The sequence below is a fragment of the Scyliorhinus canicula genome, chromosome 22 (genome assembly GCF_902713615.1).
Source record: "Scyliorhinus canicula chromosome 22, sScyCan1.1, whole genome shotgun sequence".
NCBI classification, from domain to species: Eukaryota; Metazoa; Chordata; class Chondrichthyes; order Carcharhiniformes; family Scyliorhinidae; genus Scyliorhinus; species Scyliorhinus canicula.
Genome location: NC_052167.1, coordinates 12,502,139 through 12,528,770, shown reverse-complemented (window position 1 = coordinate 12,528,770; position 26,632 = coordinate 12,502,139). Strand labels below are relative to the sequence as shown.

Sequence of the window (26,632 nt, the reverse complement as noted above, 5' to 3'; positions counted from 1 at the left end):
GGGGAGAAAGCGAGCCGCGTGCTGGCGTGCCAGCTGTAGAGTAATATAAGACGGCTGTTGAATGTGGTGATGAATCTGTTGAGAGCTCTAGTACTGGAGGTGGTGGTGTCTATGGACACGGAGAAAGCATTTGATCGGGTGGAGTGGCAGTATGTGCTCAAAGTTTTGGGAAGGTTTAGGTTTGGGCTGAGATTTGTGACATGGGTGTGGTTGCTGAATGTGCCGCCAAGAGCGAGGGTGAGGATGGATTATATGAGCTCATGAAGCTTTGACTTACACAGGGGTACGAGGCAGGGGTGCCCGCTGTCACCGCTGCTGTTTGCGCTAGCCATAGAGCCATTGGCGATGGGTCTGAGGGGGTCCGCAGAGTGGCAGGGGATAATGAGGGGACAGAGGGAGCATTGGGTGTTGCCCTATGCCGATGACCTCTTGCGGTATGTTTTGGACCTGTTGGAGAGTATGGGAAAGATTATGGGCCTATTGGGGCAGTTTGGAGGGTTCTCTAGATACAAGCTGAATGTAGGGAAAAGAGAGGTATTCCCAGTGAATGAGCTGGCACAGCGGGCTAATTTAGGGGGGATGCCAGTTACGGTAGCAAGGGATAGGTTTAGGTACTTGGGGATTCAGGTAGCGAGGGAATGGACGGGGCTCCATAAGTGGAACTTAACAAAGCTGGTGGAGGACGCCAGGGAGGATCTTAAGAGGTGGGATACACTGCACTAACGTTGGCGGGGAGGTTCCAAGTGGTGAAAATGAACATTCTGCCAAGGTTCTTGTTTATCTTTCAGTCTCTCCCGATCTTTATACCAAAGGCTTTTTTTCGGAAAGTGGACACAATCATCTCTGACTTTGTATGGGCGGGGAAGGTGCCGAGGGTGGGGAGGACCCTGCTACAGAGGCAGAGGCAGCGGGGGGGAGGGGGGGTTAGCATTGCCAAACTTGCTTCATTATTATTGGGCGGCGAATGTGGACAAGGTGCGGCGGGTGATGGGAAGGAGAAGGGGTAGAGTGGGTTAGGATGGAGGAGAAATCTTGTAAGGAGTCTAGTTTGAGGGCTATTGTGACGGCAGCATTGCCAATGGCTCTGAGTAGGTATTCATGGAGCCCAGTGATGCAGTCCACAGTGAAGATATGGAATCATCTGAAGAGGCATTTTAGGGTGGAAGGGGTGCCGGTGCTAACGCCGCTGTGCGAGAATCATGGGTTTGAGCCAGGGTGGATGGATAGTGGAGGTGGAGGGAAGTGGGGCTGGTCAAGGTGAGGGATTTGTATTTGGAGAAAGGGTTCGCCAGTCTGGAGGAGCTAAGGGTGAGCTGCCGAGGGGTAGTGAGTTCAGGTATCTACAGGTAAGGGACTTTGCACAAAAGGTCTTGGAAGGGGTTCCTGAGATTGCCGGGATACACCCTGCTGGAGCAACTGCTGCTTCCGGATGTGGAAGGGGAGGGAAGAATTGGGGAGATATATATATAAGTGGCTGGGGGAGCAGAGAGGTGAGTGGGTGGTGAAGATCAAGGACAAATGGGAAGCGGAGTTGGGAATGGAGATCAGTTGGGGAGTATGGAGTGAGGCACTGTAAAGGGTAAACAGGACCACCTCTTGTGCAAGGATGAGCCTGATACAGTTTAAAGTGGTGCACAGGGTGCATATGACTCGGGCGAGAATGTGTGGGTTCTTTCAGGGGGTAGCAGATGAGTGAGAGGTGTGGGCGGGGCCAGCGAATCATATGCACATGTTTTGGGGTTGTGAAAAATTGGGGAAGTTTCTGGCGGAGGAGGGAGTGGACCCGAACCCTTCAGTGGTGATATTTGGGGTTTCAAAGAAGCCGGAGCTCATGGAGACGAGGAAGGCCGATGTCATAGCCTTCGTCTCTCTGATGGCACGGCGACAAATTTTGCTGGAGTGGCGATCGGCATCGCCACCGGGGGTAGCGGCTTCATTGGGTGACCTGTATGACTTGCTGCAAATAAAGAAGATAAAGTATGAGTTAAGGGGCTCAGCAGGGGAGTTTGAGAAAAGGTGGGGGATGTTTGAGACCGTGTTTGAGGAGCTGTTCGTCGCAGGGGGCTAGGGGGGTGAAAAAGGAGAAAAATCTGTACAAACTGTATAGTTAATTGTTCGGAAGAATGTTTCCCAGGGTGTTTATTTGCTGTAACCTACTTTGGCACAAGTTTGAATAAAATGAGTTTTTTTTTTTAAAAAGTAAAAGCTTTGCAATACTTTGCAAAAGCTCTGAATATGGCAAATGACAAGTTTACTGTGTCAGTATAATCTAATTCTAGATGCAGTCAGTCTGCTTGCAGAATAATTTCTCTGCTTCAGTTTGCAGTCTCAGCATGACGTGCATGTTACACACCTGATACCTTAAATGAAGTGGAATTCAAAAAGTGCTGATGCTTTCCTGACTAAATTTTACATTACAGCTGCTGATACAATTAATACTGTTGCATGCATTCATCCAAATGGGATTTAATAGTGGGGTGGAGAGACTTCTCAGAGCTAATATGAGAGTCTTGAACCCACAACTGTGAAACTTTGGTGGGGGTTGCATCACTTCTTTTTTAACCTGCCTTCAGAAAAATAAGTTGAGACCTATAAGTAATGAAGCAAAAAGAATTCAGAACATGTTAAGGCCTGTACATGGAAACCTTTATGTAAGGGAGTGCTGGAATTTAATTTATCTAACCATTTTTCACAAGTTGATTGCTGGACTGTGGTGTCCTCTGAAGGTCCAAAATAAATTCTGTGTAGAGAATTCCACAGGTTCACTCTCCTGCGAAGAAATATTTCCTTACCATTTAGTACTGAGTGAAGAAAAGTTTCTTTACTCGAAGGAAAGTGAAACTGTGAAATTCTCTGCCACAGATGCTGGAAACATTTACATGCTTATTAACTTAATTAGTTGAAAATAATTCCAGTAAGTGAGGCAGGAAAAGCTTATAACAGGCCAGGAAAGACCAGAGGAAGCAGAAAGCATGAAGCACTGGAAATGTAAAGACATATACTCATTGAGGTTACTCGAGATGGATCTCATGGTATTATTTCAAAGAGAAGAGATTTCACCTCAGATTTCAGTTCAATATTTATCCTTCAGCAAACATCACTTGAATGAAGAAACTTTTCTTCATTTTTGTCCTGAATGGTAAGGAAATATTGCTTCACTCAAAGGGGAGTGAACAATGGAATTCTCTACCACTGAAGGCTGTGGAGGCCAAGTCACTGAATGTATTCAAGAAAGAGATGGATAATTTTTCAGATTTTAATGCATCAAGGAGTATGGGGAGAATGCGTGAATATGGCATTGAGATGGAGGATCAGCCATAATCGTACTGAATGGTGGAGCTTGCTGAATGACCTACACATCCTCCTACTTTCTATGTTTCTAAATTATCTTAATTTTACACCATCTTCATCCAGCAGGAAAGCTTTAAAATAACTGCTGATGATTGTCTTGCTTTTGAGAAAGAGAGGACTTGCTTTTATTTTAGTACCTTTCATGTACTCAACATGGTCTCACAGCCAGTGAAGTACCTTTGAAGTGTCGGCACAGGTTTTAATGTAGGGAAATACAGCAGCCATTCTATTTGCACATCTCAAAGGCCAACAAACAGCAAGAAGCTAAGTGATCAAATAATCTGTTTTAGCGATGATTGTGGAGGGGCAACATTGGCTTGGGAGAGTGCCATCACCCAGTCAGAGCTGACTCAGTAAGGGTCACAAAGACGTTGGCTACTTACCTGTGCTTGAAGGATGCAAACAATACAGAAAAAATGGGCAAGGAGGGGTATATGCCCAAAAGGGAGCCAGGTGATCCATTAGCCTCAGATGCTAGACCAGAAACATCTGGCCCATGTGCTTTTTTTTTTCGATCATTGCAGAATTGTCATACTTCACACGTGATAGTTTTGTTTTGTTTCCATGAGGTTCGAATGCCAGTCGTTAAAAAACAACTTGGAGATTGTCCTTCACCGCAAAAAGGCTGACATCAACCTTGCCTCGTGCAAAGTGACAGTGGCGGGGAAAGAATGCTGTCAAGCATCGCAAGTAAACAAACAAGTCAAATACTGTTCTGAACAGAACCTTAAGGCTACCATTTGAAGAATTAAATAAAAACAGAAAATGTTGGATAAACTCAGTAGGTCTGGAAGCATCTGTGGAGAGAGAAACAGTGAGTGTGATCTACTGGCCGAGTCCCACCATAATCGGTGCAGGACGCGACCAGTAGATGCCTGGAGAGACCTCCCCCAGGCTTCTCCGAAGACGGTGCATCTCGCAAGGCATCTTGATCTGAGATCTGTCCACAATAGGCAGGGCCCAGTCTTGCACGGCTTTAAGAACCCACTTAACTCTGCTAACACTGGATCTAACTGACTCTCAGCATCTATCGGCCTACTCGCCAGCCAGGAGCCATATAGTACTGGTCCACGCAAACCAGGCAGAACGGCACTTGCGGGTCTCCCAAGCCATTGGAGACTCCAGAGTGGTCATGGACAGGGTAGGGTGGCACCCTGGCTCTCCCCTGGCACCTGGGCACTGTCAGATCTGCACTGCCAAGGTGCCTGGTTGCACTGCCAGGATGGCAGGAGCAGTACCAGAGTGGCACTGCCAAGGGTCAGGAGCGGGGGGGGGGGGGGGGGGGGGGGAGTGGAGAGGGGCCCCAAAAGAGGAATGGGAAGGCCTGAAAAGGGGGGACCCCTCACTGACCCCATAACAGGCTGTTCTCACATGTTTTGGGGGGGGGGGGTGAAATTGCCCATGGGTCGGGGTTGTGGGGGACCCTGAAGCTCACTTGGAGTTCGGGGCACTCTTTCAAAATTGTGACGGAAGAAATTCTAAGTGTGGGCTAGCCCGGAGAGAAACTCCCCAGTGCCCAAAAAAAGTGACTTTAGTGTGGTTAGATAGTGGTGGGAAACCCGATGACAGAGCCGGGGAGAAACACCAGCTAAACCCGCCTGAAATTACACTGAGAAACGTTTCCGTTAGATCATGCACAGTGTTAACATTTTCAGTCCATATGACTTTTCTTCAGAACTGCAGAGTGGTAGAAATGTAATTTATAGTTGGAGAGAGAGGCAGGGCAGCATAGAAGGTCAGGAATAGGTTGGAGCCGAGGAGAGATTGACAAATATGTCATGGACACAAGACAGAGGGAGTGCCATTGGTGGAATTACAGGCTAAAGAAGTGCCAATAGTGGCATAAAGATAAGATAGCAGAATGTGTTAATAGAAGACAAAGGTCACTGCCCAGTGGAAGAAAAAGTGACAGAAGGCCCTGTGGAGCTGAGTGGTGGTTTTTACATTGGGACAAATCAAGGAAGCATAAAACATGAAGGGAGGGAACTCAACATGGAGGAGAAAGGTCACAATCTAAAGTTGTTGAACTCAATGTTGAGTCCAGAAGGCTGTAACATGCCTATTGGGACAATGTGGTCTTGTTCCTCCAGTTTGCATTGGGCATCGCTGGAGCATCGCTGGAGCATGCCAGCAGTGCAAGGACAGACGTGTGGACATAAGAGCAAGATGCTGAGTTGAAATGGCAAGCAACCAGAAGGTTGGGTTCATTCTTGCGATGGAGCCAAGGTGTTGTGTATTGTAGTCACCCAGTCTGTGTTATTTGAAGAACTAAATTGTTAGGTTGTGCAGCAGGGGGAGCTCCTCACTCATAGCAGCTGAGGGGGTGGTTCACTTAGAAACCTTTGTGTGAGGGAGTGCTGGAATTTAATGCATCAAACCAGCTTTTGTAATTTTGATTGCTGGACTGTGGTGTTCTCGGAAGATTAACCTTTCTGGGTTTTTGGGCGGGTTTGGGACAGGTTAAAGAGCTGGCTTTTAAAGCAGACCAAGGCAGTCCTGCAGCGCAGGTTCAATTCCCGTACCAGCCGCCGGAATGTGGCAACCAGGGGCTTTTCACAGTAACTTCATTTGAAGCCTACTTGTAACAAGCATTTTTTTAAGTGAAGGGAACCATTCTATTTTGGGGCAGCATGGTAGCATTGTGGATAGCATAAATGCTTCACAGCTCCAGGGTCCCAGATTCGATTCCGGCTTGGGTCACTGTCTGTGCGGAGTCTGCACATCCTCCTCGTGTGTGCGTGGGTTTCCTCCGGGTGCTCCGGTTTCCTCCCACAGTCCAAAGATGTGCAGGGCAGGTGGATTGGCCATGATAAATTGCCCATAGTGTCCAAAATTGCCCTTGGTGTTGGGTGGGGTTCCTGGGTTATGGGGATAGGGTGGAGGTGCTCTTTCCAAGAGCCGGTGCAGACTCGATGGGCCGAATGGCCTCCTTCTGCACTGTAAATTCTATGATAATCTATGATTTATCTAGGACAAAGGTTCGGCACAACATTGTGGGCCGAAGGGCCTGTTCTGTGCTGTATTTTTCTATGTTCTATGTTCTATCATTTTGATTAAGCTCAAACTCAACCCAAGCTCTTAGTCACCCCTCCTTATCCCTCCCCTCTACCAAATGCCTCCTCATCTCAGTACTGGTTCTCCTTATAACTACCTGTGAGGAACCTTGGGACAATTTCTGATGTTGGAGTTGTTGAAAAAGCATTTTATGCAGCAAAAATAATATAAAACCAGATTCTAAAACAATTGTAGTGCTGTGAATGAAGCAATATTTTCCAAGAAAGGAAGAGTACAAATTTGTACCTTTAGTAATTATCACTCAAGGGCAGCTAAAAGTTGGAAAAAGATCGACAACTGGATTTGTTCAGTGTGGCACCAGTGGGAAACTTCTACTTTGGGCCTCCGGCTGCTGCCGGGCATATTTCTGATGCTAGTATCCTTATATCTGTTTCCTTTGCCTTTTAACACACATTTTGTGCAGTTTGCTCACGTGGCCAGGCACTTGCACAGATAGTAAGTAGGGAAGAAAATGGTTGAACAACCATTCAAGTCTGCTTAGACGCTGCGCAATTAGATCGATTACCACAAAGTGATAAGACTTTGGGCGATGTCTTCAGTGAATTGGTCCATCTGTCCTGTTCTTTAGATTCTAAGCAATGAATTCCTACACGTCAGTATGACTAATTATACTTTAAGCTGTAAACTGCTGAACAAGCTTCACTTGACATTGAATAATAGGCCATTTAACGAAAACTGAAAGATAAACTATGTTTACTTCAAAAACCTGGAGTTTCTTAACCTATTTTCCTGCCTTTGCGGAAAATGGAGAACCAGGCTTGAAAAACTTGGAGCTTCCAGTTTGAATCGGGATTTAAACTACTTGACAATTTTGGAAACATTTGGGATTTTTACAGTGTTACTTACCTAAAAATTGCCAATTTTAAGCCTTTGATCACCTATCGTACTATCTTGTTACATGCCTCAGTGCTAAATTTTGTTTGACTGTTGCTCCTGCAAATTGCCGTGGAACATTTAAAAGGTGTGAATGCAAGTTGTTTGATTTGGAGTATGGTGGGTTTGAGAGTGGCTGAGTTACTGTGTTTCTCCACCAATTATTTGGTGAACCTTTCAAATTCTGCTCTCTCTCTCCCTTGATGACTCAACTGGGATTAGGAATTAGGAAGTAAAAACCCACATCTCATGAGCCTATGGAATGCCACCCCTGCCTCACAATTTTACTTGTGACTGCTGTCTGATATTAAGACCCCTTGGGCTAGTGGGCGGTCAATTCCAGCCCCACTTGACCCCCCTCCACTTGACAATTGAAATTAATAAATAATTCTTAGAAAAACAACTGAAGTCATTGGTCCTTAGCTGCCCAATAACTGCAGTATCAGGTTGGTAAAGTTAAACGTTACTGTAACAGAATTAGGGGCCTCACGGTAGCATGGTGGTTAGCATCAATGCTTCACAGCTCCAGGGTCCCAGGTTCGATTCCCGGCTGGGTCACTGTCTGTGTGGAGTCTGCACGTCCTCCCCGTGTGTGCGTGGGTTTCCTCCGGGTGCTCCGGTTTCCTCCCACAGTCCAAAGATGTGCGGGTTAGGTGGATTGGCCATGCTAAATTGCCCATAGTGTAAGGTTAATGGGGGGATTGTTGGGTTACGGGTATACGGGTTACGTGGGTTTAAGTAGGGTGATCATTGTTCGGCACAACATCGAGGGCCGAAGGGCCTGTTCTGTGCTGTACTGTTCTATGTTCTTTGTTCTAATAGCTGAGATCAGTAAATTGCAGAGAGTCTGCAGCGTGCTATTCTGTGGCCCAATCTATGAGTGCTGCATGCGCTGTGGCACTCCTGTACCTCATTGTATGTATGTGCTTAAAAATATTTACTGTCAAATTGAATAATTACATTCATTATTCTAATTTTGCTGGAAATTGAAATCAGCAGGGCATCAGCTAGTGGTATACACTGGCTTCTGTATGTACAATCTAACATTAATGACTTTTTCCCCTGTTTTTATTAGGAGCAAGTCGTTCCTGTTTTCTGCAGTTTATGCTGCATTGATCTTTGCAGGGCAATATTACATGAGAGAGCGGAAGAAATTTGAACTTCGGAAACCATTAGTCGTGTGGTCACTGACCCTTGCTTTATTCAGGTGAGTGAATATTATGTCCCAGCAATTTATACTCTTTTTTTTAAAAAAAAGGTATGATGTGGAGGTAGGCAGCACAGATCGTTGTATTCATTGAGCATCGAGGTGATGAAGGGTAGATCCCTCTCTCCACTGAGATTACCATCTCAGACATGCTGAGTGGAGAGGGGAAACATGGAGCAGAATTAAGAGAGAAAAAAGAAAGCTTCTCCACTGGGTGAGCTGCAAGAACAGTAGTGGCCAGGTGCAGTTCCTGGGTCTTGGATGAGCACCCCGTTCTCTTGAACAAAGCAGTTGAATGGCCCAAGGAAGAACCAGCTAAGTGTGTTGATGAAAGGTAATTGTTTACGTCAGAGGATAACATAATCTGTTAGCAAAAATGGTTGACTTGTATCACGAAACTGGTAGTTTTCTTAATTACATTTTTCTCTGTTCTGTCCAGAGATTCATAAATTTTAAATAAAATGTTTTTTTTTTTTTTAAATTTAGATTACCCAATTATTTTTTCCAATTAAGGGGCAATTTAGCGTGGCCAATCCACCTACTCTGCACATTTTTGGGTTGTGGGGGCGAAACCCACGCAGACACGGGGAGAATGTGCATTAAATAAAATGTTGATGGAAGTAGTAAACAAATTGAATGAGAGTTTTGATGTCTAGTTGGTTTTTTAAAAATAAATTTTCAGAGTACCCAATTATTTTCTTTTTCCAATGAAGGGGGTATTTAGCGTAGCCTACTCTGCACATCTTGGGGTTGTGGGATGAAACCCACACAGACACAGGGAGAATGTGCAAACTCCACACGGACAGTGACCCAGGGCCATGATCGAACCCAGGTCCTCAGCACCCTGAGGCAGCAGTGCTAACCAGTGCACCAACGTGCTACCTTCTGGTTTTCTAAATTTACTAAAGTTCACATGATTTTTAGCAAATTAGGCACTAGGAATCAACCAGGTTAACAGAAATGGGGAGCTCATTAGAAGAATTCTACATTAAAATGTATTTGAAACAGCTTCTTGAAAAAGCAGAGGATATCAACATGAAGGACCTCCAAATCGGGCACAGGTTTGTGCTCATAATACTGGGGAAGATTGAGTTTCCAATTTTAGCTATCTCCCAATAGAGTGTCATGATATGCAAACATGCAGCTAATGAATACATAGAATAGGACACGACCAATGAGCAGTCAGGACACTCGGGGATGGTATCCCACTATAAAAAGGGATGAGGCCCTCACACCGCCTCTTTCCACAGACCAACATCTTTAGAGTGAGACACCCCCCATCACACCCCAGCATGTGGCTTAGAGCAAGGCTGGTTCAGTTAGACTGAAGTACTACATTTAGATTAGCAGAGAGTCAAACTCATTGAGAACTGTGCTAATAGTTCAATAAAACACATTGAACTCACTTCAAAGTCTGAAGCATCTTTTACTCAAAACTGCATCAAGTGACAGCTTGAGTTATTCCAAATTACATAACACAATATGATACCAGAGTCTGTTCAATCTAGTTAGTTCAACTCGGCAAGATCCATGACGACCGGCGAATGTATACCGGCATGTATTCAGGCTCCTCACCATCTCAGGACCTCCGGCAATCTCAGTGTCAACTGGTGGACATTCAAGCAGAAATGTCAGCTTTACGTCAAAGCAGACCTCAAATGGTGCATCTGATGCACGAAAGATAGTTATTTTCCTCACCACAGCGGGTGATCACGCCTTGGAAATATTCAACTCCTTTCACTTTGCCGAAGACCAGGACAAGACAAAGTTTCAGACCATCCTGGACAAGTTTGACAGCCACTGTGAGGTGGACACCAACAAAATCTTCGAGGACTACATATTCAAGCAGCGATTGCAAGGTAAAGACGAATCCTTCATCTCATATTTAACATACCTTGGACTGCTAGCACAATCCTGCAACTTCGGTGATATCACTGACTCCATGATCAGAGATCAAATTGTTTTTGGAGTTCACTCTGATTCTCTGAGAGAGCAGTTACTGAAGATCAAGCACATGACCCAGCCAGTCACGATTGAAACATGCACACTGGATGAGCACGCTTAAAAAAAAACGCTATTCCTAGTACAAAACGGAATAAAATGATAGACTAGCCTCCCACGAGGCGGAGAGTGTGAAGGCCATCTCCCGGATGCAGCGCCACAACATTGATGAAAGCAGCCATTTTGCGTGCTCTTCCTGGGGCCCGACGCATGCAGGATGCGAACGGGATAACAAAGCGGCAGAAACCCACACTGCGCAGGTGCAGATGTCTGAGAACCACACTGCGCATGTGCAATGACGCACGGAGCGTCAGGCCACCGACATGTTTGAACTGTGCCACCGTTCACTGCCCTGCAAGAGGCAGATGCTGTTTAAAATGCGGGAAGCCAAGCCATTATGCAGCCCTGTGCAGATCTGCACCACCAGTCAAGAGCCAGCGCTCCCAATTCCGACGACGGTGCATCCAGAGTATGCAACGACGCCTACAGGATTCTGATCCCGGCAGTGCAACAGATTCAGATGATGAATGCCTGGACAACGCCTACCGTGTGGCCATTATTACAACGTGTGACTATGCCACACCAGACACATCGCAAGTCCAATCCATCCTAGCTGCGGATTCCAAGGACTAATGTCGAGCAGTGATGAAGGTCAACCACTGCTCCATCCAGTTCAAGCTGGATACAGGTGCCTCTGCCAACCTCCTCTCACAGGCAGACTTTAGACGCATTAAGAAGCCCCCCCACAGTCCTTCCAGCTGCCTGCAAGCTCCTGGATTACACGGGAATGCCATCACGGCACTGGGATCCTGCCATCTGCATGTATCCAGCCGACACACACAAGCACGGTTACGCTTTAAAATTGTTAAGCCGGACCAGGCATCCCTACTAGTGCGCACACCTGCAAGCAGCTGAACCTCATTCAAAGGGTTTACACCATGACATCCTCCCATGTGGATCTTCAGGCTGGCATAGACGACATCCTTGCCCAGTATCCAGATGTGTTACACGGGATAGGCATGCTGCCATATCGATACAAGATTCTGCTACGACCTGATGCCAGGCCAGTGGTCCATGCACCACGATGAGTCTCTGCTTCACTGAGAGAGCGCCTGAAGGCACAGCTCAAGGATCTTCAGCAGAAAGGCATCATATCCAAGGTCACCAAACCGACTGACTGGGTCAGCTCGATGGTGTGCGTAAAGAAGCCTTCGGGGGACCTGTGCATCTGCATTGATCCCAAGGATCTCAATAAGAATATCATGCGGGAACACTACCCCATCCCGAAGCGTGTGGTACTCATGAGTGAGATGGCCCACGCATGCTTCTTCACCAAATTGGATGCATCACAGGGATTTTGGCAAATCAAACTGGAAGAGTCCAGCAGAAGGCTCTGCACCTTCAACAGCCTTTTGGCAGATACTGCTACAATCGCATGCCATTTGGCGTCATCTCGGCATCGGAGATATTCCATCGCATCAAGGAGCAGATGATGGAAGGCATTGAAGGGGTTTGTGTGTACGTAGACGACATCATCATAGAGCAGGGTCGGATTAGAACAAGTCAACATGGATTTAGTAAGGGGAGGTCGTGCCTGACGAACCTGTTAGAATTCTTTGAGGAGGTGACAAGTAGGTTAGACCAGGGAAACCCAGTGGATGTGGTCTATCTGGATTTCCAAAAGGCCTTTGATAAGGTGCCACACAGGAGGCTGCTGAGTAAGGTGAGGGCCCATGGTGTTCGAGGTGAGCTACTGGCATGGGTTGAGGATTGGCTGTCTGACAGAAGGCAGAGAGTTGGGATAAAAGGTTCTTTTTCGGAATGGCAGCCGGTGACCAGCGGTGTCCCACAGGGTTCAGTGTTGGGGCCGCAGCTGTTCACCATATATATTAATGATCTGGATGAAGGGACTGGGGGCATTCTAGCGAAGTTTGCTGATGATACGAAGTTAGGTGGTCAGGCAGGTAGTGCTGAGGAAGTGGGGAGGCTGCAGAAGGATCTAGACAGTTTGGGAGAGTGGTGCAGGAAATGGCTGATGCATTTCAACGTGAGAAAATGTGAGGTCTTGCACTTTGGAAAAAAGAATCCAAGCATAGACTACTTTCTAAACGGTGAGAAAATTCATAATGCCAAAGTACAAAGGGATCTGGGAGTGCTAGTCGAGGATTCCCTAAAGGTAAACATGCAGGTTGAATCCGTGATTAAGAAAGCGAATGCTATGTTGTCATTTATCTCAAGAGGGTTGGAATATAAAAGCAGCGATGTGCTACTGAGCCTTTATAAGGCTCTGGTTAGGCCCCATTTGGAGTACTGTGTCCAGTTTTGGGCCCCACATCTCAGGAAGGACATACTGGCACTGGAGCGTGTCCAGCGGAGATTCACACGGATGATCCCTGGAATGGCGGGTCTAGCATATGAGGAACGGCTGGCGTTCCTGGGATTGTATTCATTGGAGTTCAGAAGGTTAAGGGGAGATCTAATAGAAACTTACAAGATAATACATGGCTTAGAAAGGATGGACGCAAAGAAACTGTTTCCGTTAGGCGAGGAGTCGAGGACCCGTGGGCACAGCCTTAGAATTAGAGGGGGTAAATTCAAAACAGAAATGCGGAGACATTTCTTCAGCCAGAGAGTGGTGGGCCTGTGGAATTCATTGCCGCAGAGTGCAGTGGAGGCCGGGACGCTAAATGGCTTCAAGGCAGAGATAGATAAATTCTTGATGTCGCGAGGAATTAAGGGCTATGGGGAGAATGCTGGGAGGTGGAGTTGAAATGCCCATCAGCCATGATTGAATGGCGGAGTGGACTCGATGGGCCGAATGGCCTTACTTCCACTCCTATGTCTTATGGTCTTATGATCATATGGTCCACGACCCCTGAAGAACATGTTTCCCGTCTCCAGAAGGTATTCCGCCGTGTACATGCCAATGGCCTAAAGTTAAACAGGTCCAAATGTTGTTTTGGCACATTGACGCTCAAGTTCCTAGGTGACCAGATCTCACAGCATGGTGTGCGCCCGGACACAAACAAAATCAAGGCCATCGAGGCGATGCAGGTCCCCGAGGACAAAAAGGCGGTGCTGCGCTTCTTGGGTATGGTCAATTTTCTGGGCAAGTTCATTCCAATCATGGCCACACACACCACGGCCCTACGCAACCTGGTGAAAAAGTCAACTGCCTTTGAGTGGAAGGTAGCGCACCAGACAGAGTGGCTGGAGCTGAAAGCGAAGCTCACCACTGCATCAGTCCAGGCATTCTTCGACCTGGACCGGGAGACAAAGATATCCACAGATGCCAAGTCAGGATGCCATTGGTGCGGTGTTGCTTCAACGAGATGACACATCATCCTGGGCACCAGTAGCCTACGCATAAAGGGCGATGACGCTCACTGAAACCAGATATGCACAGATTGAGGAGTGCTTGGGTCTTCTCACCAGCACCCTTAAATTTCATGATTATGTCTATGGCCTGCCAACATTCACTGTAGAGACGGATCATAGGCCTCTGTCCACATCATCCACAAGGACCTGAATGACATGATGCCTCGGTTGCAGAGAATCCTGCTTAAACTTAGGAGGTGTGACTTCAACTTGGTTTACACAGCTGGCAAGGGGCACATCATCCACAAGGACCTGAATGACATGATGCCTCGGTTGCAGAGAATCCTGTTTAAACTTAGGAGGTATGACTTCAACTTGGTTTACACAGCTGGCAAGGGGCTCATTATCGCTGATACATTGTCCTGCTCCATCACCTCACCCAGTGAGCCGCTGGAGATCATCCAGCACATCGAATCGCAGCTGCAGCTGTGTGCTAGCACTCTCCCGGCGACAAATGAGAAGGTAGTTCTCATCCGTGATGAGATAGCCAAAGACCTTGCAGCAGCGTCATCTACATCCTCACCAATGGCTGGCAGACAGGGCAGTGCCCACAATTTTACAATGTGAAGGATGATCTGACGGTGATTGATAGTATCCTCCTCAAGCTGGACAGGATTGTCATTCCGCTCAGTCTCCAGAGCTTTGTGCTGCGCCAGTTTCATGAGGGACACCTGGGCGTCGAGAAGTGCAGATGCTGAGCCCAGCAAGCTGTCTACTGGCCTGGCCTCAGTCAGGACATCACAAACATGGTCCTGAACTGTGCTACCTGTCAGCGGTTCTAGCCAGCGTAGAGGAAGGAGACGCTCCAACAGCATGACATAGTGACCTCTCCGTGGTCCAAGGTTGGCATCGACCTCTTTCATGCGAATGGTCGCGACTACATATTGATCATCGACTATTTCTTGAATTACCCGGAGGTGCTGAAGCTCCCGGACCTCACCTCTCGGACCATCATCAAAGCCTGTAAGGAGACGTTCTCAAGGCATAGCATCCCAATCACAGTCATGAGCGACAATGGCCCATGCTTTAGCAGTCAGGAATGGTCCACGTTTGCCAGGTCATACAAATTCCAGCATGTCACTTCCAGTCTGCACTATCCACGGTCCAATGGAAAAGTCGAGAAAGGGTGCACATTGTGAAAGAGCTCCTCTGCAAGGCCGCGGACTCTGCTTCCGGCATACACCTTGTGCTGCTCGTGTACAGGGCGACTCCATTGTCCACTGGCATGTCTCCGGCTCAACTCCTGATGATCAGGGACCTGCGGATGATACTTCCAGCCATACACCTGCCCAACCTGGATCACCTCCCGGTGCTGCAGAAGATGCAGCAGCTCAGAGACCGTCAAAAGCAGAACTATGATGCCCATGCCACCGACCTGGCCATGCTATCCCCATCACACACTGTCAGGATCAAGATACCGCATGGTGGGTGTTCTGCCCCGGCTGTCGTTGTTCGAAAGGCCACGCCTCGCTCTTATGTTGTACGTATGGCTGATGGCTCCATCGTGCGAAGGGTTCGACGGGCACTGCGCAAAGTTGCCTGCCCGCAGCCACTTTCGCCTCCATTTCCATATGTTGAGTTGCCACCTCCTGATACCTCGCACCACGAGGCCACCAGTCAGGCTTCCATCTATCAAGGCACCGTCGCCCGCTCCGCCACCTCTCCAATGGTCGACCAGGATCAGACGCAAGCCTCAGAGACTGGACTTGTGAACGCTTGTTTTGTTTGCTCTGTTCTGTTGTCCTCCGTCAGTCACGTTAGACAGACTCATTCACATGTAAATACATTCACATACGCCAACAAAACATTTTTAAAAAGGGGGCGGGATGGCATGATATGCAAACATGCAGCTAATGAACACATAGAATAGGACACGACCAATGAGCAGTCAGAACACTCAGGGGTGGTATCTCACTGTAAAAGGGATGAGGCACTCACACCCCGCCTCTTTCCACAAACCAACATCTACAGAGTGAGACAGGATGTATCCTCAGTATCACACCCCAGACGTGGCTTAGAGCAAGTTAGACTGTGTTACTACATTTAGATTAGCAGAGAGTCAAACTCATTGAGAACTGAAATGAAATGAAAATCGCATATTGTCACAAGTAGGCTTCAAATGAAGTTCCTGTGAAAAGCCCCAAGGCGCCACATTCCGGCGGCTGTTCAGGGAGGCTGGTACGGGAATTGAACCATGCTGCTGGCCTGCATTGGTCTGCTTTAAACGCCAGCTATTTAGCCCTGTGCTAAACCAGCGACTGTGCTAATAGTTCAATAAAACTTTTTAACTCACTTCAAAGTCTGGAGCATCTTTTACTCAAAACTGCATCAAGTGGCAGCTTGTGTTATTCAAAATTACATAACACACCATAGAGACGTGCAAAGAAAAAGGAAGCCTTTTATCTACGAGAGTAGAGCGCTATCCTGGTACTGGTTTGGATGTGCCCAAGAGGCAACCTGGAAGCAATTGAGTAGCCCAAACTCTTGGCTGTGATTGGTGCATTGGTTGTAAAAGCATTGTAGCTGTGGGAAATGTAAGAAGTCTAAAACAAAAATCAGATATGCTTCAGGCCCCATGCTGAACAGTCCCCCCCCCCCCCCATTATCATTGGTGTGTGCAGCTTTTGCAAAAATGGTTTTATGAATCAGAAAGTGTCAATAATTCCTGGAATACAAAAGCAGAGAACATCTAAAAACGTGCATAAAGGGTCAGAATCTAGATTTAAACCTTTCACATTGTGTCAGCAAACTAACCAGTTGGCACACAGGAATATCTGGGTTTCAGATAGCAGGTGTAAAAACAATTCAAGACATCATTTGAATCAGTCATTAGAATATTGGTGTGGAAGCAATCTCAAGTGCCTTTACCACCTCACAGTTCCTGGGAAAGCTACCAATGATCAGAAGCTAATTTATCACAGAGCTGGTTTCACATTCCGAGTCAGTCAGTCATCGCCCAGTATAAATATTTTTACCTCGCCCCACTATTCCAGGTTGATGCACATTATAAAACTTGAAAGCTCATTAAGGTGTCATGTGAGAGTACCTTTAAGAAATAGGTATGTATATAAATATCTGTTGTGAGAGTACCTTTAAGAAATGGGTGTTTACTACTGCAGTGATGTCAGAGAATGGGTGGAGCTGGGCTGTCTGTCAGCTTTCTACTTTTGTTTTTGAGCAAGCGGCAGGGTGTGTTTTAGTTTCGTTTTCAGTGTTGGAGCTGAAGCCAGACCAATTAGGTGTACTGCTGTTCTCTCTGCCATGTAGAGTGGGCCGTGTGCTCCCCATAACACAATCTAGTAAACCTTGTAGGTCAGGTGAACTCCATGATACACTTTGGGGTTCTCTAAACCCTGGCCCATAACAACGGTCATTTCAGGGTCACCAATCATCTAAGCTGGAGTGTCAAGTGGAATTGGTAACATTTAGAAGTAACTTGAGAGACGATGCGTAATTAACAAAGAATCCGATAAAGATTGTGTCAGAGGTTGGTTGCAGCATGTGTCTGATATTTCCAGTAAATTTTTGTCAGAATTCCTGTACAGATCATCAGATTCTGCAAAGGGAAATGGATCCACCAATTTAATTCCTGGAGATTGTTCAAAGCCTAAACAAACATAGCCAGCCATCTGTGTCCACATTTTTCAGTTTATTTATTCCTTTGACAAATGCTGGATTTTAATATAAAATACTGAAAGGGGGCAGTTTCAACTGCACCGATTTATTTGCAAATTGCAACTAATGTTTTCAAGAGAGGAAAGGAACAGCACTTGTAAAAGCACTAACCGTGGCTCACCTTGAGGGACATAGGCAAAACTTGGTCATTTTGCAGGCACTTAATTGCTTTGATCTTTTCAAACATTACACTTTGGATTAACTAGTAAGAAAATGCTAATGTGGATCCAGGTTCAACCACCAGCCCGTTAAAAATATAATTATGTTTTGATAGAACTGAACTGAATGTAAACCTTTCGCCACATGGAACCAGCATTAGCAAATATTAGCTCTGAATGGCCATAACAGATCCTTATAAATCACAAAATTGACTTAATTGTCAGTCAAAATTATTTGCCAACGTCTCATTTTGGTTAAAAAGAAATTGTAAGAACGATGCTTGTGAAATGTACCAGAATAATTGAACTTGACTGAATTTCAACTGAATTTGGATAGCTGTATTGACATCACAGCTTTTTATCTAGGTGTGTTTGTGTGGCTGCTGTGATCCTAAATACATCATAAAAATCCCAGTTGCAAGTGCTCAGTCCCTTTGCTACTACAAACATTCTCAAGGCAATGGAATATTTTTAAGTCCGTTCGCTCTCACGTAATGCAAGGTGACATAACACCCTGAATGGTTTGCACATCACGAGCGGCATCGTTGCTTCTCATCTGTACTTTGACAGGGGTCTAACTCAGATTAAATAAGTGTCAAATCTGTGCATCACTCTGATAAAGCAGGATGAGGCATTTCATAGAGTTTGACACATCCTGCCCAGAGCAGGTTATAACAGCAACAGCTTTCTCTTGGATTAAAGGTGCCACTTCTTTATTCTGCTATCCATTGCAATGTGCACAGGATGTCACTTTTCCTGCTTTCCTACAATAGATCTTCTGGGTATCTGCTGCTTTTCAATGCTGAGGAAATCAAGGGAGATACTTCATAATCAAACTACCTCCCCCCCCCCCCCCCATCCCACCTTAGATATATCTGAAAAATAAATATGAGGTTATTTGTTTTGAATACCATTGTTCGAATAAAGGTGATTTTGTAACTTTGTTGATATCTCCCATTTTGGATTTACTTTCTTATTTGACCATTAATTACTGAGAAGCTTTAGCTCACACTTACAGCCCTCGGGTGTTATTTATGCGTACTACCTCTTAACCGTCATCCCACATTGTCCTTAAACTGCAAGTACCTGATATACAATTTCAGGGTCTACGCTGGAATGTCCAGGGGGAATGATTTGTGCAAATTAAAAGCTTGCAATGTTCAGTTCCTTGTACATCAGTGCTGACTTTGTAAAATATGACGTATCCCTCTGCCAGTATCAATGGTGTTAATTTCTGAATCATTCTCAGCTCGATGGCTCATTCAGTTTTCTGGATTTTCGCTACATTTGATTAAAATACTTAACTGCAGACTCGTGGTTCCTTCAGATATTAGGGGAGGTGAAATCCATATTTTATGGAAACAGCTGGCATTTAAACAGACTTCACACGAGAATAATCAGCCATTTTCAGTCATATTTTGAACTCTATTTACGCTCTTCTATAACTCCCCATTATGCCTTCTTTCACAAGCCTCGGGCTGGGTTTTATTAGTATTGTGTGATTCATAGATGTTTAATCTTCTATCAGGGCTGATGACAGTGCAGGTCAAAATAAATGTTCCTATTTGACATATGTATTGTGTGAAAGCAGAGAAGAAATAATCCCAGTATAACAGGTTGATTCAAATAAGTCATTTATTTTCATTCAGGAGCACCAGGCAAGAAAATGCTGGAAGCATGAAGCCCATTACATAGAGACATGAGTTCAGAATGTTGTATAATATTCGGGCCACACCTTTGAGTCTTATCAATATGTGCAAAGACTCTGTAGGGTTAGTGTTGATATGCCTGTCCCTACTCTTCGTACAGTAGACTAATGGTACAGTTCTACACTGTCATTTATGGGGAGAGGAGATTAAAGTGCACTGTTTGGTCTGCTACTAAATGAAATTATCAAAATGAAACTAAAATTTAAAGCAACTCATTTTCTTCAAGTTAAGCTTGCACCTACCTGCCTAAATAATACCCAAATAAGTGGCATGATAAAGCTGTACAAAGGCTTGGCACAGAGTCGGTAACATGGCAACCCCATTCGTTGGTGTGACAGTTTCTGCAAACTTGGATTTCCTCCATATGAACGTCTGCTCAATCTTTTCTCCGTTCACTGCCTGGAGCAGTTTGACAACTTCCTGCAGCAACTGCTCTCACAACCTGCATTTTTGAATGTTGCTCAAATATTCCAGCTAACACCATGACATTTCAGTAAACTGCACACACATACAAAGTGTGACTTTGGTGTTGCTTTAACTGCGTGAAAGGAATTTAATTGAGTGATAACCGAGCCATCTGTTGGACAATCTGAAGATTTCACTTTGGCACGCCCAATTAAGTTGGGGAGGAAGGGTCTCTGTCTCCCTTAATAAACTATTGCCTTAAAATAGCACATTATAGTTTAGGAAATCTGTCAAAAAAGGAAAGTGCCTCTATGAACATAGGATATCCCAAAGCACTTTACAGCCAATGGAGTACTTTTGAACTGATAGCCACTGTTGTAAGGTAGGAAATCTGGCCATTGATTTGTGCACAGCAAGCTCCCACAAACAGCAATATGATAATGGCCAGAATCAGTTTTTCTGATGCTAAGTGAAAGCCAAATATTGCCCAACACAACTCCTTTCTTCAAAATAGGGCCATGGGATCTTTTATACCCACCCGATAAGGCAGATGGGGCCTCCGTTTAGCGAAAACACACCACCTTCAGTAGTGCAACACAACCTCACTACTGCATTGGAGTATCAGCCTTGATTTTTGTACTCAAGTCCTGGAGTGGGATTCAAACTAATTCTGTGACTCAAGAGGAGAGAGAGAATTGACACTCATTATCGTTATTTGTCAACAAAGGTGTAAGTTGACCTCCTGCATTGGAATCTTGTTCGGCTACCTGATAACCAAATTTGGTTTGTTGAAATTTGGATATTTGTTCCTTAATACAAAGAAAATATCGGAGGACAGAGTTCTCCTTATGTCTGTGAAGTGCTTTGGAGTGGGTTTACTCCTATATTAAAGATGCTATTGTTATGGGCCAGGGTTTAGAGAACCCCAAAGTGTATCATGGAATTCACCTGACCCACAACTTTTAATAGATTGTGGTATGGGGAGCACACGGCCCACTCTACAGGTGTGGTACAGCATAAATGGAAAAGTATTTTTTAAAACAAAACAATGTTTATTCTATGAACTCAAGTTAACCTTTTAAAACATAGTTAACATCTTAGCAACCATTAATTCAAATACAGCCCCCAAAGAATACAGCACTAAGTAATCCTTAATAACTTCCCAAACAACATCCAGAAGACAAAAGAAACACCTTTCAACAGAAGCACATTAGGTTTACATTCACATTCACTATGGAGAACATTTATAATTCTGAATTCACCAAATGATCAAGAGATAATCTTTTCATGGCAGAGGGATCAACAGTGCGCTTGCTCTGTCTGGCTTCAGCTCCAACACTGAAAACAAAACTAAAACATACCCTGCAGCAAACAGCCTGAAATGAAAGTAAAAAGCTGACAGACAGCCCAGCTCCACCCACTCTGACATCACTGCAGTAGTAAACACCCATTTCTTGAAGGTACTCTCACATGACACTATATAAATGCAAGTGATTGTTACCTACAAAAAAATATGTTCCCCTAGTAACGGAGTTTGTATCTACACAGTAAAATCACCCAATTTTTTTGATAACTGGTTCTGTGTTTGAAATTATCAAGTCAAGGACTGAACAGGGATGAGGCATTCAGGTTTCAGAAATAGTTTGATTCGCTCCAAAATTCTACGATCAAATAATCTAACAGTAAACATGAGCTTCTATGTAACATATTCAAAATAAACCAATGACAATAGGTCCAATTTAAAATACAACATCACAATATGCTAAAAGAAGCTCATGATCCTATCCCTGAAGCATATCAACTCCTCATGAATACAGGGAATAGGAGAGCGGAAAGATCTCTTCCTGCTGTCACCTTCCTGTACTCGATTAAAATCCTACAGGACTACCACACACCTCTGAATGCTTCAAACGTGCATCATTAAGAAGACACACCTTGCTGTGAAGTGGTAGATAGATAATTTCAGAAGGAGATGAAAACGAAGGAGCATATTATCAATTAGGGGAGTAGAGACAACCCCGGTAACTATAGACCAGTGAGCCTTACTTCTGTTGTGGGCAAAGTATTGGAAAGGTTTATAAGAGATAGGATGTAGAATCATCTGGAAAGGAATAATTTGATTAGAGATAGTCAACGTGGTTTTGTGAAGGGTAGGTCGTGCCCCACAAACCTTATTGAGTTATTTGAGAAGGTGACCAAACAGGTGGATGAGGGTAAAGCAGTTGATGTGGTGTATATGGATTTCAGTAAAGCATTTGATAAGGTTTCCCACAGTAGGCTATTGCAGAAAGTACGGAGGCATGGGATTCAGGGTGATTTAGCAGTTTGAATCAGAAATTGGCTAGCTGGAAGAAGACAAAGGGTGGTGGTTGATGGGAAATATTCAGCCTGGAGTCCAGTTACTAGTGGTGTACCACAAGGATCTGTTTCGGGGCCACTGCTGTTTGTCATTTTTATAAATGACCTGGAGGAGGGTGTAGAAGGATGGGTGAGTAAATTTGCAGATGACACACGTCGGTGGAGTTGTGGACAGTGCAGAAGGATTTTACAAGTTACAGAGGGACATAGATAAGCTGCAGAGCTGGGCTGACAGGTGGCAAATGGAGTTTAATGCAGAAAAGTGTGAGGTGATTCATTTTGGAAGGAATAACAGGAAGACAGAGTACTGGGCTAATGGTAAGATTCTTGGTAGTGTGGATGAGCAGAGAGATCTCAGTGTCCATGTACATAGATCCCTGAAAGTTGCCACCCAGGTTGAGAGGGTTGGTAAGAAAGCGTACGGTGTGTTAGCTTTTATTGGTAGAGGAATTGAGTTTCGGAGCCATGAGGTCATGTTGCAGTTGTACAAAACTCTGGTACGGCCGCATTTGGAGTATTGTGTGCAGTTCTGGTCGTCGCATTATAGGAAGGATGTGGAAGCATTGGAAAGGATGAAGAGGAGATTTACCAGGATGTTGCCTGGTATGGAGGGAAGATCTTATGAGGGCAGCACGGTAGCATTGTGGATAGCACAATCGCTTCACAGCTCCAGGGTCCCAGGTTCGATTCCGGCTTGGGTCACTGTCTGTGTGGAGTCTGCACATCCTCCCCGTGTGTGCGTGGGTTTCCTCCGGGTGCTCCGGTTTCCTCCCACAGTCCAAAGATGTGCGGTTTAGGTGGATTGGCCATGATAAATTTCCCTTAGTGTCCAAAATTGCCCTTAGTGTTGGGTGGGGTTACTGAGTTATGGGGTTAGGGTGGAGGAGTTGACCTTGGTTAGGGTGCTCCAAGAGCCGGTGCAGACTCGATGGGCTGAATGGCCTCCTTCTGCACTGTAAAATCTATGAAAGGCTAAGGGATTTAAGGCTGTTTTCGTTAGAGAGAAGAAGGTTAAGAGGTGACTTAATTGAGGCATACAAGATGATCAGAGGATTAGATAGGGTGGACAGTGAGAGCCTTTTTCCTCGGGTGGTAATGTCTAGCACGAGGGGACATAGCTTTAAATTGAGGGGAGATAGATATAGGACAGATGTCAGAGGTGGGTTCTTTACAAGAGAGTACTAAGGGCATGGAATGCCCTGCCTGCAACAATAGTGGACTCGACAACACTAAGGGCATTCAAATGGTCATAGGATAGACATATGGACAATAAGGGAATAGTGTAGATGGGCTTTAGAGGGGTTTCACAGGTCGGCGCAACATCGAGGGCCGAAGGGCCTGTACTGCGCTGTAATATTCTATGTTCACTAACTTACATAACTAAAACAAATATACAATAATTTGGATATGCGGTGTTGTGAAAATAACAGTGAAATGTTTTCTTCCCCTACAGTATTCTTGGTGCTTTCAGAACAGGATGGTATATGTGGCATGTACTATACACTAGCGGCTTCAAACAGTCTGTGTGTGACCAGAGCTTCTACAATGGACCTGTGAGCAAATTCTGGGCATATGCATTTGTCTTAAGCAAAGCTCCGGAACTCGGTGAGAAACAAAAGATGTTGCAGAATTGTGCCCACGTCATTGCCAACCCATTTATTCTGACTTTGCACGTTTCTGTATGTTTTAACAGAATTGTCTCCTAATTTTGTACAGCACAAACCTCCACCCTCCCCTCTCTGCAAGGTAAAATGAGTAAATTACAGATAATTAGCTACCTTTGGGGTCAAGTTGAAGTCAAGGATTTTGCATCTCTTCTGCCCCTTCTCCTTCCAAGCTAGCTTGATTTTTTTTAAAAACTTTTCTGACAGTGCAGCCAAGTATCTCTTCAGCGTAGTGTGGTGATCGTAGATCTGACTAGATGCAATACAACTGAACAAGCACTAGAGGGAGCATGGGGGAGCTATAAATACACCGGGACAGGAAGTGAGGAGACACTTCACGGAAGGCAGAACTGGTAGCAGGACACAGAGACAAGCAGGCAGCATTTGAGGTAGCCGTAAGTTAAGTTCTGAAGAGAGAACAAATTCACAATAAAGCATCTTCTCCACATTTGAGACTACGAGCTTTATTAAAACACGAGGAACAACACGTGGTACCATGAGTGGCTTCAGACGCTTACTACAGGACAACTCAGCTGCAGACACAGAAAGAACAAAATGGCATGGAAATCTCCTACTGCACATTCGACTTGGGAAGACATCGCTGATTCGAGGATGTGGTATGGATACCCACCTCAGCTGGACACGACTGGCAATGTAAGAAATGTCTGGAAAATGTTTAAACAATTGTTCGATTTTTATATCATAGCTTATGATGCAGCAGCCTCAGACAAAATTAAAATAGCAATGCTCATCGCAGGACATGAAGCTAGGAAAGTATATAATGGATTTAAATACTCAAAAGATGAAGACAGCAACAGCTTACAAACAATACTAAACAAATTTGAAGAGCACTGTAAGAAATTTGAACAGCACGGTATGCTCAGAGGCCAAACTGCACAGAGACTAAGTGATGCAAAACTTAAACAATCAAAATCAGAACAGAAAGGTTTAAGTCTAGAAAAGTACAGATCAAAAAGAAATAACTTGAATTTTTCACAAAGCCAAAATGCTGAAATCCAGTTCAGATCGAAAGGGAAAGGTAACTTACAACTTTCAGAAAGAAAAAACGCTGAAATCAGCGATAAAATGGCGTCAGAGCACATTTTGCAGTCTCGGGCAGACAAAGAACTACAAACTGCGTCTGCGCATGTGCAGGGAACGGAAGCCGCGCATGCGCAGTTCCAACCACCCGTTTATCGTTCTGTGCATGCGCCAGCCGTGCATGCGCAGTTAAAAAAAGTTTGTGTTGCCGATCGTTATGCGCAAGCCGCGCATGCGCAGTCTCAAACAGTTTTAGAACATAGAACATAGAACAGTACAGCACAGAACAGGCCCTTCGGCCCTCAATGTTGTGCCGAGCCATGATCACCCTACTCAAACCCACGTATCCACCCTATACCCGTAACCCAACAACCCCCCCCCTCCCCCCTTAACCTTACTTTTATTAGGACACTACGGGCAATTTAGCATGGCCAATCCACCTAACCCGCACATCTTTGGACTGTGGGGGGAAACCGGAGCACCCGGAGGAAACCCACACACACAGGGGGAGGACGTGCAGACTCCACACAGACAGTGACCCAGCCGGGAACCGAACCTGGGACCTAGGACCCTGGAGCTGTGAAGCATTTATGCTAACCACCATGCTACCCTGCGGATTGTTATGCGCATGCGCAGTGGACACAAAATCGCACAGTGACGGAAGGCCGATTTGCGCATGCGCAATTCGTTACTACGCATGACGTCACGAGCGTCATGACGTCTGAACATCCGGACCACGCCTACTTAAAAGGGAAATGCCCGAAAATTGAAAACAAAATACTTAAAGCTGTAAAACCAAATTTTCATGCCTCAGAACACAGAAAAATGCCTGAACTTAAACCAGCAGTTGAAAATAACTCTCACAACACCCTGGAAAAAGCAGTCTGCACCACCCAAAGTGAAGAGAACAAAAAGAAATCCGAAACAAAAAAAGATGATTTGTTTTTCGAAGATTACTACTCAGACATGGCTGAGTTATTCGGATATGCTGATCACAGCATCAGCGACACGGTCGCAAAGCTCAACACGAATCTACTCATGGTAGATGAATCCAACCAAGATGATTTGGTTTTCGAAGAATACTACTCAGACATGGCTGAGTTATTCGGATATGCTGATCACAGCATCAGCGACACGGTCGCAAAGCTCAACACGAATCTACTCGTGGTAGATGAATCCAACACCATGGTGCCATGGCAGATCGTCGATACATTGGATGACAGCAATACCCAAGACGAAGACGACGCCACACAGAGAGCACAGAAAGACTCCACAGAGCGAACAATGACAGGCTCCACAGTGCGAGTGATGAAAGACTCCAAAAGGGAAGCAAGCAAACACTCCCTGGCGAACACCATGCATGAACAAGACCATGAAGGTCAACCCGCCGTATCTGAGCAACCGCAAGCAGCCAATGAAAGTCTACCAAGCTCACATGAACAAGAAGAAGACAATGTACATCTACCCACTGCATGCGAAAACAGTGACAAGGTGATCACACTCGACATACAGGATCACAGCGAGACTGACAGTTCTCAGCTCTGTACAGAAGCACAGAGTCGGGCCACCCAAGAGTCCAGAGAGACCACGCCAATAGAAACCATGCAGATTTTGACTCCAGAAGAGGAGCACCAAGAGTCCAGTGAGACAACATGTACAGAAACCATGAAGATTTTGACTCCAGAAGAGGAGCACCAAGAGTCCAGTGAGACAACATCAACAGAAACCATGCAGATT

General features: G+C 45.3%; 1 protein-coding gene across 1 annotated transcript in view; it reads left to right on the top strand.

Annotated features, from left to right (window-relative positions):
• LOC119956069 (elongation of very long chain fatty acids protein 6-like) overlaps positions 1-26,632 on the top strand; it is a 97,031-nt gene that overhangs the window by 61,524 nt on the left and 8,875 nt on the right. The window contains exons 2-3 of the mRNA XM_038782903.1: positions 8,375-8,506; positions 23,644-23,795. Coding sequence (XP_038638831.1) covers positions 8,375-8,506; positions 23,644-23,795 — 284 coding nt within the window. The remainder of the gene's footprint in view (positions 1-8,374; positions 8,507-23,643; positions 23,796-26,632) is intronic.